General features: G+C 43.3%; 2 protein-coding genes across 3 annotated transcripts; one reads left to right on the top strand and one right to left on the bottom strand.

Moving 5' to 3' along the window:
- The first annotated feature begins 984 nt into the window (after positions 1–984).
- Positions 985–7,264, top strand: C10H1orf232 (chromosome 10 C1orf232 homolog). Its single transcript, XM_058195146.1, has 3 exons — positions 985–1,083; positions 2,914–3,011; positions 6,834–7,264. The coding sequence occupies exons 1-3, from the start codon at positions 1,036–1,038 to the stop codon at positions 7,129–7,131; spliced, it is 444 nt and encodes a 147-aa protein (XP_058051129.1). The 5' UTR covers positions 985–1,035; the 3' UTR covers positions 7,132–7,264.
- Positions 7,265–10,339: 3,075 nt separating this feature from the next.
- Positions 10,340–15,982, bottom strand: FAM110D (family with sequence similarity 110 member D). 2 transcript variants are annotated; one of them, XM_058195139.1, is made up of 2 exons: positions 13,467–15,982; positions 10,340–13,332 (listed from the first exon to the last, which is right to left on the bottom strand). In XM_058195139.1, the coding sequence occupies exon 1, from the start codon at positions 15,839–15,841 to the stop codon at positions 14,792–14,794; it is 1,050 nt and encodes a 349-aa protein (XP_058051122.1). In that variant the 5' UTR covers positions 15,842–15,982; the 3' UTR covers positions 10,340–13,332; positions 13,467–14,791. The 2 variants fall into 2 exon arrangements, with proteins under 2 accessions (XP_058051122.1, XP_058051123.1); XM_058195140.1 differs by having other exon boundaries at positions 10,340–13,340; positions 13,509–15,982.
- Positions 15,983–17,262: the final 1,280 nt, after the last annotated feature.

The raw sequence follows: 17,262 nt of genomic DNA, 5'->3' as shown, positions 1-17,262 counted from the left end.
TTTGCTCTCAAGAAAAAAAAAAAAGAAAAAATTAGCTCAGTAAAATCCTCTTACTGCCAAACAATCCAATAAAAAGTCAGTTTCTCTTCTCTTCAATTAAATTCTTCTTGGCTGAACTTCCGGAAGGCTCAAAAAAAAAAAATTCTTCTCATTATCAAATTCAGTCCTTAATATTCACTCCTTAGCCTCAGCAATAGAAAAAATTTTTTTAACACAGAACAAGATAGTTAAGTTTGGAAAAACAAAACACAGCAATTTATTCCAACTTATCTTGTCTGCCGGCTCGGTCAACCCACGCTGTAGAAACTCCTTAATTCAAGCCGTTTCAGATGACCTACCAGTTTTAAATTCAATCTGCTGGGCTGTTAACACTTTCAGTTCATGATTTATTAACTTTCATCCATAACAGTGCATTCCAAACGGCATAAATTCTCATAAATCTTCATTAATAAGCCCTGTGAAGTGAAGGAAAGGTCCTTACCCCACCACGGTCATGGCCACGCCCCCCAGTGGATAGATTTTGAATAAAGCTTTTGGGGTTATGAGAAGAGACCACAGAGTCAGGTAATGCATTCCAAGCATAGATAATTCTGTTACAGAAATCATGTTTTCTGCAATCTAAACTGGAGCGGTTGACATTAAGTTTAAATCTGTTGGTAGCTCTTGTATTATTGTTATTGAAACTGAAGTAGTCATTGGCAGGAAGGACATTACAATGGATGATTCTATGAGCTAAACCCAGGTCCTGTCGAAGGCGACGAAGTTCCAATTTTTCTAGACCCAGGCTATCAAGTCTGGTGGAATAAGGTATTTTATTGGTTACGGAGGAGTGGAGCACTCTTCTCATAAAATACCTTTGGACACGCTCAACTGTATTGATATCAGATATAAGGTATGGGTTCCAGAGAGGCGAGCAGTAATCAAGAATTGGCCTAGCAAATGTTTGCCTACTCTTGCACCAACAATTCTCACAAACAAGATGATTTCTTATTTCAGAGCGAGAATCCTCAACTGGTGGAAACTACAGACTCCATCATGCTGTCAGAGGAGGGACTGAACTCCGTTTCTCAGCTGGCTCGGCGGGTAAGAAGGGTCACTGTCCTCATCCAAAGAGCTGAAGCCTCTTTTAGATGTCTGAAGTTAATGTTGCATTACAGAAAAAAATGGCTGTGCAACCTTTGAGGCCCAAACAAAAAGCAACCCGCGACTAAGGTTATGCTCACACAAGAACAAAATGGCTGGCTCAGCCACTGAGAAGAGGGGACTTTGAGGGGAGGGGAATCTGTTATTTCTAGGATTATCACTAACAATAATGCATCAACATTTTTCCAAAATCGGCATGGTTTTCAAAAAAGATTGTGCAGACAGATTTAAATTGTAAATGAGAAGTTGCTAGTTGGGCCAATAGGAGGTAGCGGTCCTATGATATAGAATAGAATAGAATAGAATAGAATTTTATTGGCCAAGTGTGATTGGACACACAAGGAATTTGTCTTGGTGCATATGCTCTCAGTGTACATAAAAGAAAAGATACGTTCATCAAGGTACAACATTTACAACACAATTGATATGAAAATTCGTTGGCATGAGCACGTTAGAAAAAGGAATAACGGGGGGAAATTAAGTGAAAGTGAAGCTTTCATCCAAGGGACAGGTAGTGAATTGAATTGGATTGGATTGGATACTTTATTTGGCCAAGTGTGATTATACATACAAGGAATTTGTCTCTGGTGCAGATTTATATTGACATAAAGGCAGGGGTAAAATGCTCCCGGTTTGGACTGGATCACCCGATCTGGTAGCGATGACGGCGGGTGGTTTGGAGAACCGGTAGCAAAAATCCCTGCCCCCCCCACATTCCCAGTTGCACGATCATCAGAGGTTTTTTTTAACTTTTAAAAGCATTTTTTCTTTGGCTGAAAAAATGCTTTTAAAAGTAAAAAAAAAAAGTTGGCCACACCCGCCCAGTCACATTACCCCCCCCCCCACCAAGCCACACCCACAGAACCGGTTGTAACAAATTTTATATTTCAGCACTGCATAAAGGACATTTCAGGACTGAAGCCATAAAATAAAGGAATGTCTCCTACTTGAAAAGAAAAAGTATTGCAAATCTATTCAAAACGTTAAAAAACAGAGACATCGTAATGATTACAAAGGTGGATATTATCAGTGGTCTTCCCAGTTGTAACAGATGTTGTGAAACCATCAGAAAGGCAGAATGAAATAAACTGCCTTTGAATTGTGATGCAAAAAAAAAAAAAAGGTCATTATTTAGTTAATAAATATCTGGAACGCATAATGCAAAAAGGCAAAAATCACTACAGAAGCCCAATGTCTTCTACTGAGTTCAATATCTCTGGAGAAGACCCTTTTCTCAATCTTGTTTTCAGAAGTTGACCATCTTGGGGGACTTTGAGGCAAAAAAAAAAAAGAGGGATGGAGAAACCCCTTGTGGTCCAAAGGGGTCACCCACACCTGACCTAGAACCTATCCATCATCTCAGAGATTTTTTCTCAGCCCAAAGAAAAAGATTCGTCTCTTACTGAGCATCCTAAAGGTGCTTTTTCAAAAGGCAACTGGATCTTCTTGCTTTTTCATGGAAGACAGTTCGCTTCTCCTCTAAGAAGCTTCTTCAGTTCTGACATCTTCAAGGAAAAAACAAGAAAGTCCAGTTGCCTTTTGAAAAAGTACCTCGAGGACAGCCCTGACATGGATGGCTGAGAATCTCCATAGATTCTTATTGAGCAGTTGGGTTGAAGAGTTGAAGAGTTCCAGCACACTATTCATTACAGCTCCAGAAAGAAAAGCAATCATACAAATGCTTGATTTGAAAAGACTCTGAAATTTGTCTGAGGAAGCCTCTTTCCATGATGTCTACCCACAACCCAAATGTCTGTTTTTGGTATGTAGGTCCAAGGAGCTGGAGTCAAAGGCTGGAGGACCATGTCATCTTTGTTTGGTCGGGAGGATGAAGATCAGTTGCTGGCTCCTGAACCATCCGCTGACCAGTAAGAGATAGCTAACTGATTACAATTCTCAAATTGTTTGAATAGGGCAGATATACACCTTTGTTCAATCACCTTGTATCTTCTTTGTGGTGATTTTCAACCTTGAGAACTTGTAAGATATGTGGACTTCGACTCCCACAATTCTCCAGCCAGTCAGACAAATGTAAGAGGGACGAAGTCCCCATATCTTAAAGTTGTCAAGGTTGGGAAACACTGCTTTAGAGGCAGGGGTGGGCGTCAAAAATTTTAGCAAGGGGTTCTCTGCCATGGTGGGTGTGGCCTAGTCAGCCTCCTGCACCACAGTGTGGGGGGGAGCCTTTTTGCCCTTCCCGGGCTTGAGGCTTTCGTCGAGCCTCCGGGAGGGCGAAAATGGCCTCCCCAGGCTCTGAAGGCCCTATGGAGACTGGAAACGGGCCCATTTTCAGCCCTCCCAAACTTCCGGTAGGCCCGTATTTTGCCCTCCCCGAGCCTCCGCGCATGCCCTGCACTTATCTGCATCCAAAACAGGCCACATGGGGACTGCTGGGAGGGGTGGGGCAGGTTGGACCAGCCAGGAGTGGGATTTGGGGGTTTTCCGAACTGCACAGAATCTTAGCTAGAGGTTCTCCTGCAAACCCCAGCAGCCCACCCCTGTTTAGAGGGATAGCATGTACACAGAACCACCCCTTTAACCAGAATGCCTGTTCATTTTTATTGTCATAAGAGGAACGTATGGAAAAGAATTCCTCCCTCCAAACTCAGAGTGCCCCAGATTCTGCAAAAAAAGCAAAAAATATCAGCCATCAATCAATTCACATTCTTGGCACTTCGTTCAAAACCACAACTACCCTGAATGTTTCATTTCCTTATGTTTTTCTGATCTGAGCTGTTCTTGGCTACAGTTGGCAGAGAAAACTATTGTTGCCCAAAGAATCAGGAAGGAAATGCACTGGGCCTTCAACTTCCTTATATTTGTCTAGAAATAAGTGTTTTGTTTTCTAGCCATGCCCACCTTGCAAAACCAGATTAACGTTAAGGAGCGTTGGCTTAGTTTTTGTCTCATGGTGGTTGATGCTTCTGCATCCTTTTGCAATTACGTACAAATATTTATTTGTTTGTTTATTTATTTATTTGTCAACAAGTATAAGGAAACAAGTAACAGTATAGACATGGACACAAAATTGGCACCAAAAATGGGATATAAATAGACAAAACATAGCCATAAACACATAGAATGATTACATATAATTGGGAACAGTAGGACAGGGATGGTAGGCACGCTGGTGCACTTATGCACGCCCCCTTAGGGACCTCTTAAGAAACATGAAAGGTCCATAGTAGACAGTTTACAGTAAAAGGTATGGGGATTAGAGAGACTAACAACAGAGTGTTCCAGACATGTACTACTCTATTGCAGAAGTCATAATTCCTACAAATATGAGACCACCCTTGATATACTCCATTCAGTTCTGATCACCATGATATAAAAATGATATTGAGACCTTAGAAAAAGTGCAGAGAAGATGGTAAGGAGTCTGGAAGCTAAATTGTACAATGAATGATTAAGGGAATCAAGTACGTCTAGTGTAATAAAGAGAAGGACTATGGGTGATATGATAGCAGTATTTAAGGGGCTGTCACAGAGAAGAGAAAGTCAGCTTTTTCACCAAAGCACTTGAAGGCAAGCCAAGAAGTTAACAGGTCGAAGAACATTAGAGACTCAACCTAGAATCAAGAAGAAATTTCCTGACCGTGAGAACAATCGATCAGTGGAAGGGCTTATTTCTGGAAGTTGTGGGTGCTCCATCACTGGAAGCTTTGAAGAAGAGACTGGACAGCCATTTGTCTGGAATTGTGTAGGATCAGAGGTGGGTTTCAGCAGGTTCTGACCAGTTCTGGAGAACCGGTAGCGGAAATTTTGAGTAGTTCGGAGAACCAGTAAATACCACCTCTGACTGCCCCCATCTATTCTCTGCCTCCTGAGTCCGAGCTGATCAGGAGGAAATGGGGATTTTGCAGTAACCTTCCCCTGGAGTGGGGAGGGAATGGAGATTTTACAGTATCCTTCCCATGCCACGTCCACCAAGCCACGCCCACCAAGCCATACCACGCCCACCACGCCACACCCACAGAACCGGTAGTAAAAAAAAATGAAACCCACCACTGTGTAGGATCTCCTGTTTAAACAGGGGGATGGACTAGAAGATCTCCAAGGTCCATTCCAACCTATTATTCTATATAGCTATAGCCATACTGGTGCCCATCGGAACAGGGTCCCTGCAAACCTTGTTCTTTCTCTTTGCGTAGCTAGAATCAGCCAGCTGTTCCTTTCGGCCTTCTGCCCTCCAGTGGGCAGATAAAATGTAGCACACTGTTGTTGAATGGAGTCTTCAGCCTCCAAGAGTCGTCATTCATTCATTCATTCATTCATTCATATTTATTATAGCTGTTCAACTACAATGGCTGTTTAAACTAAACCTTCAGGCCATGCAAAAACCCTAGAAAATATGCTCTTTATTTTTATGGTATCCATTACCCTCCATTCTTCATTTAAAAAGCTCAAATGGTAAAAACTACAATTATTAAATCTACGAAAGCAAAGCAGCTACAACAGTGAAGATCTAACTGGGAAAAGGGCTCTTTGGGGAAATTATTAAGTGGGCATTTAAAACTCATAAGTGGCAACAACATAAGAAAAGAGGGAGACCTACTATCAGAAAGGTCTTCCTTTGCACATCGTACTACAACCACACTGACAGGTAGGTTCCCAAACAATGCCAACCCAGTGGTGAAATCCAAATTTTTTTATTACCGGTTCTGTGGGCGTGGCTTGGTGGGCATGGTGTGGCTTGGTGGGCGTGGCTTGGTGGGCGTGGCGAGTGAAACATACTGCAAAATTTCCATTCCCACCCCACTCCAGGGGAAGGATACTGCAAAATCCCCATTCCCACCCCACTCTGGGGCCAGCCAGAGGTGGTATTTGCCGGTTCTCCGAACTGCTCAAAATTTCCACTACCGGTTCTTCAGAACCTGTCAGAACCTGCTGGATTTCACCCCTGTGCCAACCTCAAGATATGGTCCAGATAGCACTGTATCAGCCTTACATTCTTTAGGATTGTTATGTGCTAATGTTAATGCAAGACTGTGTAGGATTAAGGTCACATTTCCATATAGTTTCCAATTTAACACAATAGGTTCTTTTTTTTAACTGTACATTCCATCTCTGATAGTTTAGCTAAGCATCTCCTATGAAACCAAATCAGTTACTACAATATTGTTTTAGGGAAGGTCAGAGAAATATATTTTACATGAGCAACATCCATTTCAATTTCCATCATTCTCGGGAAGAGCTGGGAAAACCTACGTCTGAAATTCTGGTGAGCCATTTCCACTTGGCCAAGAAATGGAGATGAGTCGGGCGCGATGGACAGGAGAATCTTTCACTGTAGTTTCGTTTCCACTAAGAGCAAACTGAAGATCTGGCTTGGCCAGATCTTGTGCTTCTGATTTTATTTGGGGGATTTATACAGAGGTGGGTTTCAAATTTTTTTACTACCGGTACTGTGGGTGTGACTTAGTGGGCGTGGCAGGAGAAGGATACTGTAAAATCTCCATTCCCTTCCCAATCCAGGGGAAGGATACTGCAAAATCTCCATTTCCTCCCCATCAGCTGGGACTTGGGGGGCAGAGAATAGATGGGGGCAGGGCAAGTCAGAATTTTTACTACCGGTTCTCCAGAACTGGTCAGAACCTGCTGAAACCCACCTCCGGACTTATAGTGGTAACACACTATCCAATGCAGTTTTAATGCCTCTCCTTGCCTAAATCCTTTTCTCCTTTCAGCCCTCTAGCTGCAAAGCCAGCAGAAGAAACAGCTGAGAAGAAGACCGCTGGCCTTTGGGATGTCTTTGCTACTAAGTGGCAGAAAACTTCAGCTTTGGAAAAAATTACTGCCAAGGTGGACCCCAGCGAAGAAAGGGTTGAGGGCAGTGGGGGTTCTGGGGTGATGCCAGCTGAGGAAGTCAGTGACCTTGGCCACGACAATGATCTCCGAGAAGCTGAAGGTGTGGCCTTCAAGTGGAGCTTCGTAACCAACAAACTGGCTGAGCTGAAGAACAAGAATATCCCCAAAAGTAACTAGGAAAGACACAGAAATGGAGGACTTTGAGTGAGTGACGCTTTCTCAGCGATAACAATATGTTTTAATATTTTCCAACAGCTTTTTGAAAAAAAAGTGCTGGGCTTAATGTGAAATATTCAGTTCCAGATATGGATGTTGTTTAGGACAGGGGTCTCCAACCTTAGTAACTTTAAGGTTTGTGGACTTCAACTCCCAGAGTTCCTCAGCCAGCTTTGCTGGCTGAGGAACTCTGGGAGTTGAAGTCCACAAGCCTTAAAGTTACAAAGGTTGGAGAGCCCAGTTTAGGACAACAACTTTATGAAGCCTTCCCAGAGTGTGTCTCTCTGATGCCTTCATTCCACTTTTCTCCTTTTCTCCTTATAAGATTGTCCTTAGAATAATTCTGCTAATGGACAGTTAGGAAAATCTCCCTTGCCAGAGACTGCTGCCTATCAAAAAAACGAGCATCTCCTTCTCTCTTTCCACATTCACCTACTTTGATGGCACCAAGAATGACTTTCTAGGAAAGCAACTGTCGCAGAACGATTCATCCAAGAGTCCAGTCTATATCAGTCTACAAGCTGATTCTGCGATAACCTGCTGCAATTGATAAGACTTGGATGGAGAAGACCTGGATGCAGATCCCCGCTCAGCCATGATGTGACCTGTGCAAGAGATCTCACAGGATGATAAAACGGGAGAACTCCATGCATGGAAATTCCAAGTCTTTACACCAAGAAAAGTACGATGCAAATGTTGGCGACTAAAAGTAGTTAAATCTGTGCATGGAGGCACTTTCCAATAATCCATAATAGCATTCCGAGCTTGCCGAGGGGATCTTAGAGGTGCTGGTGTTTGCAGTGCTGTTAGAGGCTGGAAATTCTGTTTTCCAGTAATCTCCAAGTTTGTTTACTTATTTATAGGATTTATGTGCCGCCCATCTCATCCAGAGCTGAAGTTCAATTCCTGGCACCTTAGGAATGGCTGGAAAAAAATCTAAAGCCCTGAAAAGCTGTTGTAAACAACATAGACGGTACCAAGCACCAACGATTAAAGGCTGTTTGATCTTAGGGAGTTTCCTTTATCCCTGTTGGACACAGTTATGAGGCAAAGTGCATGCCTTTGTATGCAAACAAAGTCTCCAGTTCAATCTCTGGTATTTCTTAGCAGGGCTTGAGAAAATTCCAGTGTAAAATCCTGTTTTAAGGTTGGCTGGTTTGAAGATGATTTCAGATCATTCTGAAATTGGGCTGGGGCATTATAATGGAAGACAGGTCCCAAACCAGGATGAGATAGTTTTCTAGGTTCATCAGAACTTAGGTAAGCTAGTAGTTCAGGTGGACAAGGATTGTAACCAGTGGTGAAATCCAAATTTTTTTACTACTGGTTCTGTGGGCGTGGCTTGGTGGGTATGGTGTGGCTTGGTGAGCGTGGCTTGGTGGGCGTGGGAGAAGAAGGATACTGCAAAATCTCCATTCCCACCCCACTCTGGGGCCAGCCAGAGGTGGTATTTGCTGGTTCTCCAAACTACTCAAAATTTCCGCTACCGTTTCTCCAGAACCTGTCAGAACCTGCTGGATTTTACCCCTGATTATAATACTAAAACGTGTCAAGTAAAACAGATTGGAAATTCATTTGGCTAAATATGTGGAATAAGAGAGAATTCAGGCTGCAAAACTTACTACAGCATAGAGTGTCTAAGATTCTCCTACAAACTTCACTTATTCCTGGCACCTCTATCTTACTGGACAAAATGTTTTTCCTCCAGCAACACACATGGGCAACAGGTGACTTTCAGGAAATAATTAGTCTCCAATCACTCAGGCCAAATCTGACTAATGGTGCAGCTGGCAGATGGGGAAAAAAAAAATAAAGCTTCAAGTATCTAATGAGAGTGTTGTCTTCTATGACCCAAATCATCAACAGAAAGACTGAAGGATTGAAAGATTGACAACTCTTATCTTATGGATCTCCACTCTCAAAATGTTTCTCTTAAAGCTGGCACCATTTTTTAACGAAGATAATATCCCTGGATTCACACAGTGCTGGTTTGTCATGCTGTGTAAGACTATCTACTAGTGGTGGGTTTTTTTTTTAATTTACATTTATATCCCGCCCTTCTCCGAAGACTCAGGGCGGCTTACAGTGTATAAGACAATAGTCTCATTCTATTTGTATATTTACAAAGTCAACTTATTGCCCCCCCAACAATCTGGGTCCTCATTTTACCTACCTTATAAAGGATGGAAGGCTGAGTCAACCTTGGGCCGGGCTTGAACCTGCAGTAATTGCAGGCTGCTGTGTTTTAATAACAGGCTTCTTACAGCCTGAGCTACCACGGCTACCACGGTTGCTCCCAGTTCTCTCCGGTTCTTGTGAACCGGTAGTAAAAATGGCGGGAGGTCCCGCCCACCTGCTCTGATATCATATTTGGTGATCTGCATATGCGTAGAAGCTTCTGCGCATGCATAGAAGCACATGCGCATAAGCAAAGCAAGCAAGCGCGCACACCCCCATTGTGAACCGGTAGTAAAGGTAAGTCGAACCCACCCCTGCTATCTGCATATGAATTCAGTGGTTCTCTGCAGAACTTTCAGTCCATACACCAAGCAGACATTGGCCACAACTACCTCATTAACAGCATCATTTTTCTTTGGATCTTTGCTGATGACTATCATTGAAAACATCCTCATGTGTTAGGATGTTTTAGGTACCTATCTAGCGTTTCTAGTGCTCAAGAAGAGGCTTCTGTTCAAACATGGTGTCCTCTGCTTCTCTTTTTCCTCCTTCCCTGTCTGTTCTGAGTAATGTTTAAGTGTGTTGAAAATTAAATACTTTAAGAGCCAGAAATAGCTTCAGATTGATTACTGTCTTTTATGTCATGAAAATGTAAGTTCATAGATCAGGGCAGTGGTGGGTTTCAAATTTTTTTACTACCGGTTCAGTGGTTGTGGTTTGGTGGGCATGGCTTGGTTTGGTGGGTGTGGCAGGGGAAGGTTACTGCAAAATCCCCATTTCCTCCCGATCAGCTGGGACTCAGGAGGCAGAGAATAGATGGGGGAGGGGCCAGTGAGAGGTGGTATTTACTGGTTCTCTGAACTACTCAAAATTTCCGCTACCGGTTCTCCAGAACTGGTCAGAAACTGCTGAATAGCACCTCTGTTGCAGATTCAATATTATGTTTTTGCTCACTAAGGGGGAAGGCATGACATTAAAGTAGGGTTCCTAAAGGACAAACAGTGTCTTTGGCTCTTGCAACTGACCATGCTCACACATTTGAAATACAGGCTGGCAATGATAAGGTTTGGAAATGTCGCTTCAATTGTTCATTTTAATGGAATCTTCTATTTTCACGGAATAGGCTGTGCTAGAATAAATTGCCTATTCAGAGTAAATGTAGGGTTTTTTTTGTATAAAAGGTTTGTGATACATCTAGCTGCCACATGGTGGCAACAGACAGACTGCCATCCAAAATTAAAACCTTGTTAACTTTCTGCAGAGCAAGAATTCAGAGTTTGTCAGGCAGCATTCATCACACGTAGGCTGTACTTTTTCATGGGCATTCGATGGAAAGTATCAATTGCCTTAGAATGCATATAAGATCTTTACAAGCACACTATTTCTAAAATAAGACTTCACCTTTCACAAGCTGATGCCATAATAATGTATGACATCTTGTTGGAAGAAATGTCCATCTGGGTTCAGTTCCAAGTGGGGAAAAAGACACTGGAAACATGGAGACTGCTTGGAAAGATGGTTTAATGGTGGACAGGTTCACATGGTTTGAGTTCCTGAACAGAAAAGGGCGAAGATACTGAGCGTGCCTTGGTTTTATGCTTTCTCTGAGCTTTGAACTTCCTGGGGCACAGGAAGAGTATCCTGATTGGTTGTCAGACTCCCAGGGAGTGGGGGTCTTAGCTAGCCTTGCTGGCTGATGTAATCTTCCCAGGTGCCATGTGGTGAGTTTCTGTTGCTAGATGGGTCCTATTGTGTTGCAGATGATGGTCCCATTGACAAAGGTGGGGAGAATGAGTTTCTGTCTCTGGCCCATTGACAAAGGTGGGGGGAGGCAGGAAGCTGCAGGGAGCTGCTTTGTCCTTAAAACATGTTTCTCCATTTCTCATCCAGGGAAATATAATATTCTGCCCTTTTTAATTTTTTCTAAAATATTTCATTCTTCTAGGAGAGGGGTGGGTGCTAACTTCCTACACTACAAAGGATATTAGACAACTCCCAGATCATCTCCACACCTTTACGCCTGACTTGGTTTTTTTTTGGCAGCTCTGTTGTGAAATTCTTAAAAAAGCTGTGAAATCAGTTTTTCGCTGGAAACTGGGGAGCCTTGAAGAGACTCCAGACCCGGGGCAAGTCATTTCTCTACAGGCAGAATTTGTGTGTCTTCCCTTCTCCTGGCTATTTATAAGGTGGTGCAATGCTTAAAGTGCCGTATTGCAAGCAAACTCTGCCCATAGCTTGAAGTTTGATCCTGATGGGGCTCAAGCAGTGGTGAAATGTAAAATTTGTTACTACCGGTTCTGTGGGCGTGGTTTGGTGGGGTGGGTGGGTAATGTGACTGGGTGGATGTGGCCAACTTTTTTTTTTTCACTTTAAAACCTCTTCGGCCAAAGAGGTTGTAGAAAAATGCTTTTAAAAGCCTGAGACGATCCCAGCTGAGCTGCGCGATCGTCAGAGGCTTTTTTTTTTACTTTAAAAGCATTTTTTCAGCCAAAGAAAAAATGCTTTTAAAAGTAAAAAAAAACAACCCTCTGATGATCGTGCGGCTCAGCTGGGCATGAGTGGGGGCAGTGATTTTTGCTACCGGTTCTCCGAACCACCCACCATCATCGCTACCAGATCAGGCAATCCGGTCTGAACCGTGAGCATTTCACCCCTGGGCTCAAGCCTTCCAGATTGAGAATCCAGATTGTTGTGGACAATGTGCAAATAATGCTTACATCGTAAACTCTTCAGAGAGCCCTGTAAAGCGCTATGTGGTGGGCTATAAGCCTAGATGCTATTGCTATTTGTACTTCCCCTACTCTAATGAGTCCATAAAGGGTAATGGGTGTTTAATAGCTTTGCATCCTCCCCCAGCTCCCCAATGAAGCAGGGATGAAATTGACAAGAGTTGTGATTATATTCCTACTTTTTTGTGTTGATATATTTATCCCCTTCCCTGTTTTATGGAGGGGAAGGGAGAATTGTGTTGCTGCGTGGGCTAGAGATTTTTGTTCCTTATTCTCAAAGCTGCAAGAAATGCAATAGGGTACATTTCAAATTGTGATTAAAGATTAGAAGCAGAGGAGGTATGGAAGGATCCTCAGAGAGTCTTTTTTTGATTCTTCCAATCATCAAAGAAGCCAACGGTCCAAACAGAAGGAAATACAGCTGAATAAAATCCTCAGACCTCCCCTAGAAATAATTCCAGTTTTCCAGAAGTACATGCATCCTTTTCCCCCACTTTACCAAATTCAAGGGTTGGGTTCTGTGGCTGCCTAGTGCTTCTCCCAGACCAGAAAATAAATTCATTTATCTATTAATCAAATTTATAGAACCGCACATGGTGACTCTGGGAGATTTACAGCATTAAAAATCCACATTGTAAAACTCATAAAATCATTAAGTGTTAAATTTGTACCCTATGACTATCATTAAGTGTTGCAAGTGTTGTACCTTGATGAAAGTATCTTTTCTTTTATGTACATTCAGAGCATATGCACCAAGACAAATTCCTTGTGTGTCCAATCACACTTGGCCAATAAAATTCTATTCTATTCTATTCTATTCATCCAGCCTGACATTAGCTGAACCCCCCTCAAGATGCTATTTTCCAAAAGTTGGTTGGTATTGAGCAAAGGCAGACAAGCGTATCAACAACTTTTTTTTTTTAATTACAAACACTGGGAAGCAGAATCCTCTTGCAGCACAGTGAAGCAAGTCATACAGGCTTCGACATAAAGGAAGAGCCAAGCACCCTGGACTTGAACCAAGCTATCTGAAAAAAGGAACCTCGGATGATTCAATGTAGAACTACATTCAGATAATTCTGCCAACAGGAGTGGAAATTCCTTAGAGCTCAGCACTTTGTTAGAGGCCTAAATAAGCAATGATTAATAACTCAACCAGCCAAAGTACACAGGGGTTGTTTGTTGGCAGGATATCAGGATATACAACAACCTCGTAGAAAAGGTACACTAGCTAGGTAAACCAGGGGTCTCCAACCTTGGCACCTTTAAGACTTGTGGACTACAACTCCCAGAGTTCCTCAGCCAGCTTTGCTGGCTGAGGAACTCTGGGAGTTGAAGTCCACAAGTCTTAAAGGTGCCAAGGTTGGAGACCCCTGAAGTAAACCTAACCTTCCACTTTAAGAAACTTCATAGGCGAGAAGAGATTGGCACCAATTCTTCCGGTGTTCTCTGCTGCATCACAATGGCTGGCTCTCAATCAATGAGGAAAGAAAGGAAAACGTATTCCTCGGACTCTGGATGGCAGCAAGAATTTGTAGTCCTTAAATTAGTCCTGGAAACTGTATCCTTATTGCCAAGGGAATATTTTTCTATCTGAGGTCCTCCGCCTCTGTTAGATTTCAATTCTCAGAATCCTCAGTATGGTAATGAATCATTATTACGTAGCCATCACTGGGGAAAAAAATCAACAAAAGTTCAAGACCAACTGGCTCTTAACAGTATTCCTTTGAGAAAGAGAACATCTGGCAATGTGGAGCCAAGGTGGCGCAGTGGTTAGAGTGCAGTATTGCAGGGTACTTCAGCTGACTGCTAGCTGCAGTTCGGCAGATCGAATCTCACCAGGCTCAAGGTTGACTCAGCCTTCCATCCTTCCGAGGTGGGTAAAATGAGGATCCAGATTGTTGGGGGCAATAAGCTGACTCTGTAAACTGCTTAGAGAGAGCTGTGAAAGCACTACGAAGCGGTATATAAGTCCAGTGGTGGGCTGCTGCATGGTCGCGAGGGTTCGGGTGAACCCTTAGCTCTGATCGCTGGTTGGGCCTGCCTAGTGCTGAAATCCAATTTTTTTTACTACCGGTTCTTTGGGCATGGCTTGGTGGGTGTGGTGTGGCTTGGTGGGCATAGCAGGGGATGGATATTGCAAAATCTCCATTCCCACCCCACTCTGGGGCCAGTCAGAGGTGGTATTTGCCGGTTCTCTGAACTACTCAAAATTTCCGCTGCCGGTTCTCCAGAACCTGTCAGAACCTGCTGGATTTCACCCCTGGGCCTGCCCACCCACCGCTCTTCTATGCTATCCATTTATAACTTACTTTCTGGCTCAGGGGTCTCCAACCGTGGCAACTTTCAGACTTGTGGACTTCAACTACCAGAGTTCCTCAGCCAGCAAAGCTGGGAGTTGAAGTCCACAAGTCTGAAAGTTGCCAAGGTTGGAGACCCCTGTTCTGGCTCATTGGCTGGCCCAGCTGCGTTCCACGCCGCCCCTGCTGATCTCACCGGAGCTGCCTGAGCTGATTAGGAGCCTGTCTGATGCTCTGTTTGTCTCCCAAAGGGGCACGTGGATTCACAACCAGCGAACTCTTTGTTAAAGAAAGTGCAGTTCACCTGTGTATAAGTCGAAGGGCTATTGCTATTGCTATTCCCTGCTCTGTTTCCCATGGTGAATCTTGCCATGATTCCCTCCAAAACTGGTCTTCCCCAAGACCTTCATGAGTTCATACTGTAGATTCTTTGGACCTCGTTTGGGCCTGCTGACAGCTGTAAAGCCATTTAATGACACGGGCGTTCCGCTCAACAACAGAGACCGATGCAGACAGCTTGTCACTTGGGTCTTCAGCAGACAAGGGCTCCCCGTTATAGGAAAGGCCATCACGTTCGGAACTAGCTGACCCGATGCAGAAGGAACCAGCTTCCCAGCTGCCCGGTTTGAAGCGTTCAATTCCGAGCCCCTCCACCAAATTCCGGTCCAAGCCACAGTAATTAAAGAATCGTTCTTTCTCTGAAAGAGGAAGAGAATAACTCAGTGTCAGCTGTTTCTTGGCTTCTGTTTGGTAATGGCCCGAGGAAGGAAAGGGCTGGTCAACATTGAGCTGAGAGTTGGCCTGGGTTTTTTGACTAGGCTCAGACTCGCAACCCATGACTCCATCAGACATGTCCACTGAATTTGCAGTCCTTGTGTCCTCCTTCTCTGCAGGTACCCAAACCATGGAGTTCTCTTCTTGTGTCACTTCCAGATGTCCATCTCCTACTAAGAGACTCCTTGAAGAAGAACAGTTGTGAGGTCCATCTCTCAGTGGACCCTGAAACAGCCACTTCATTAGGTTGTTGTACCCTTTGCTGTTCTCCTTGTTGACCAGAGAAGAGTCGCGTTTTTGACGGTAGATGACAAGTGAATCAGGCCTCAGTAGGCGCCTGCTGCCCCCTCGCCGGGCTATGGGGGACTGAGGAGAAGGGGGCTGCTTCTTGGATCTGAGGCCATCTTGATCTGCTGTCAAGCCCTGAGGAAATTCACTCTGCTGGTGAAGGGTTAAGGGTCTCCTGCAGCATGGGGAAGACCGGGGAATGTGGCTGAGCAGAATTGGCTCTTGACGGCTATTGATTACTTGCCGAGATTTGACATATTTGGCTTTGTCAGCTTCCAGCCTCTCTACGGCACTCGGCGTCCGCCCACCACCGCTCATCTCCAGCTGCTTACGCAAGTAGTCAGGCCCTCGTGTGAGTAGACCCAGAGGGGAAAGTCCATCTCCTGGAGAAAGAGGCCTCATGCTGTATCCACCGTTTCAGATATTGTGCAATTTCCAAAACCAGGATGTTTTTGGTCTGCAACAATTGCATAAACAGATTATGACTAACAGGTTAAAAGAATTGGCAGAATTTTGTCCAACGCCACACCCTGGAGAAAGGGTATATGGTTATCCTACACAAAGCTTTAGCTACTCTTCCACAATCTCTTCTTGCAATGCTGGAAACCAATTTATTTGCTTGTTTCTGTTTATTGGAATTCAGGCACGCTTCCAATGAAGAGTGAAATCTTTCTGTGGCAAAAGAACACCGTTGGATGCTCGCCACTCCACGATGGTCCTAGAAGCAAAGAAGAAGGTTAAGAATGCAGATACAGAATGGTATTTCCTATCACGTTATGATTCTTGAAAGATGAGAATTGCTGGGAAATGCAGACACAATTAATCAGCAGTGATTAATATTTTGATTTTTTTTTTTAAATGAAGTGAATGTTTGTTCAAGCGCTGACCTACCATTTGGGAAACTCCAATGTTCCGGCTCAAAATGGATTGGCCGCAACAAAGCCAAATTGTAAAAAGTTTTACTCCAAGGTAATTCTCACTTGGTTGTATGGTTTTCTGAATGTTCCTGCTTAGGATAATCTTCTTTAACTACAACTCTTGATATGAATTGGATTTGTTAAGTTCCATAATTCCTGACCAGCATGAATAAATGATACGGGGCTAAACACGAGATAGAACATTTGATAACGTTCAAGATTCAGTAGCGAGCAGGCCAGGGGTGAAATGTAAAATTTGTTACTACCGGTTCTGTGGGTGTGGCTTGGGGGGGTAATGTGACTGGGTGGGCGTGGCTAACTTTATTTTTTTTTATTTAAAAGCATTTAAAAAAACATGCTTTTAAAGGGTTCTGACGATCCCAGCTGAGTTGCCTAATCATCAGAGGCTTTTGTTTTCTTTTAAAAGCATTTTTTTTGCCTTTAAAAGAAAAAAAGCCTCTGAAGATCAGGCAACTCAGCTGGGATCCTCGGAGCCTTTTCAAAGCATTTTTTTTACAATCTCTTTGACCAAAGAGGTTGTAGAAAAAAATACTTTTAAAAGGCTCTGATGATCCCAGCTAAGCCGCGCGATCACCAGAGACTTTTTTTAACTTTTAAAAGCATTTTTTCGAAGAAATTTTTTTATTTTATTTTATTTATTTATTTATTATTCATATTTGTATACCGCCCTATCTCCCGAAGGACTCAGGACGGTTCACAGGCAGCTAAAAAACATATATATACAAATTAAGAAAACCATTAAGAAACTTATTCAAAAGCCAAATTAATTAAAAATAGTATAAATATTAAAACCAATTAAAACCCCTATAAAATTTAAAAAACTAGTCCAGTCCCGCGCAGATAAATAGGTGTGTTTTAAGCTCGCGACGGAAGGTTCGGAGGTCT

The sequence above is a fragment of the Ahaetulla prasina genome, chromosome 10, assembly GCF_028640845.1.
Source record: "Ahaetulla prasina isolate Xishuangbanna chromosome 10, ASM2864084v1, whole genome shotgun sequence".
Classification (NCBI taxonomy): domain Eukaryota; kingdom Metazoa; phylum Chordata; class Lepidosauria; order Squamata; family Colubridae; genus Ahaetulla; species Ahaetulla prasina.
The sequence above is the reverse complement of the archived record's forward strand: the minus strand, read 5'-3'. Positions and strand labels throughout refer to the sequence as shown.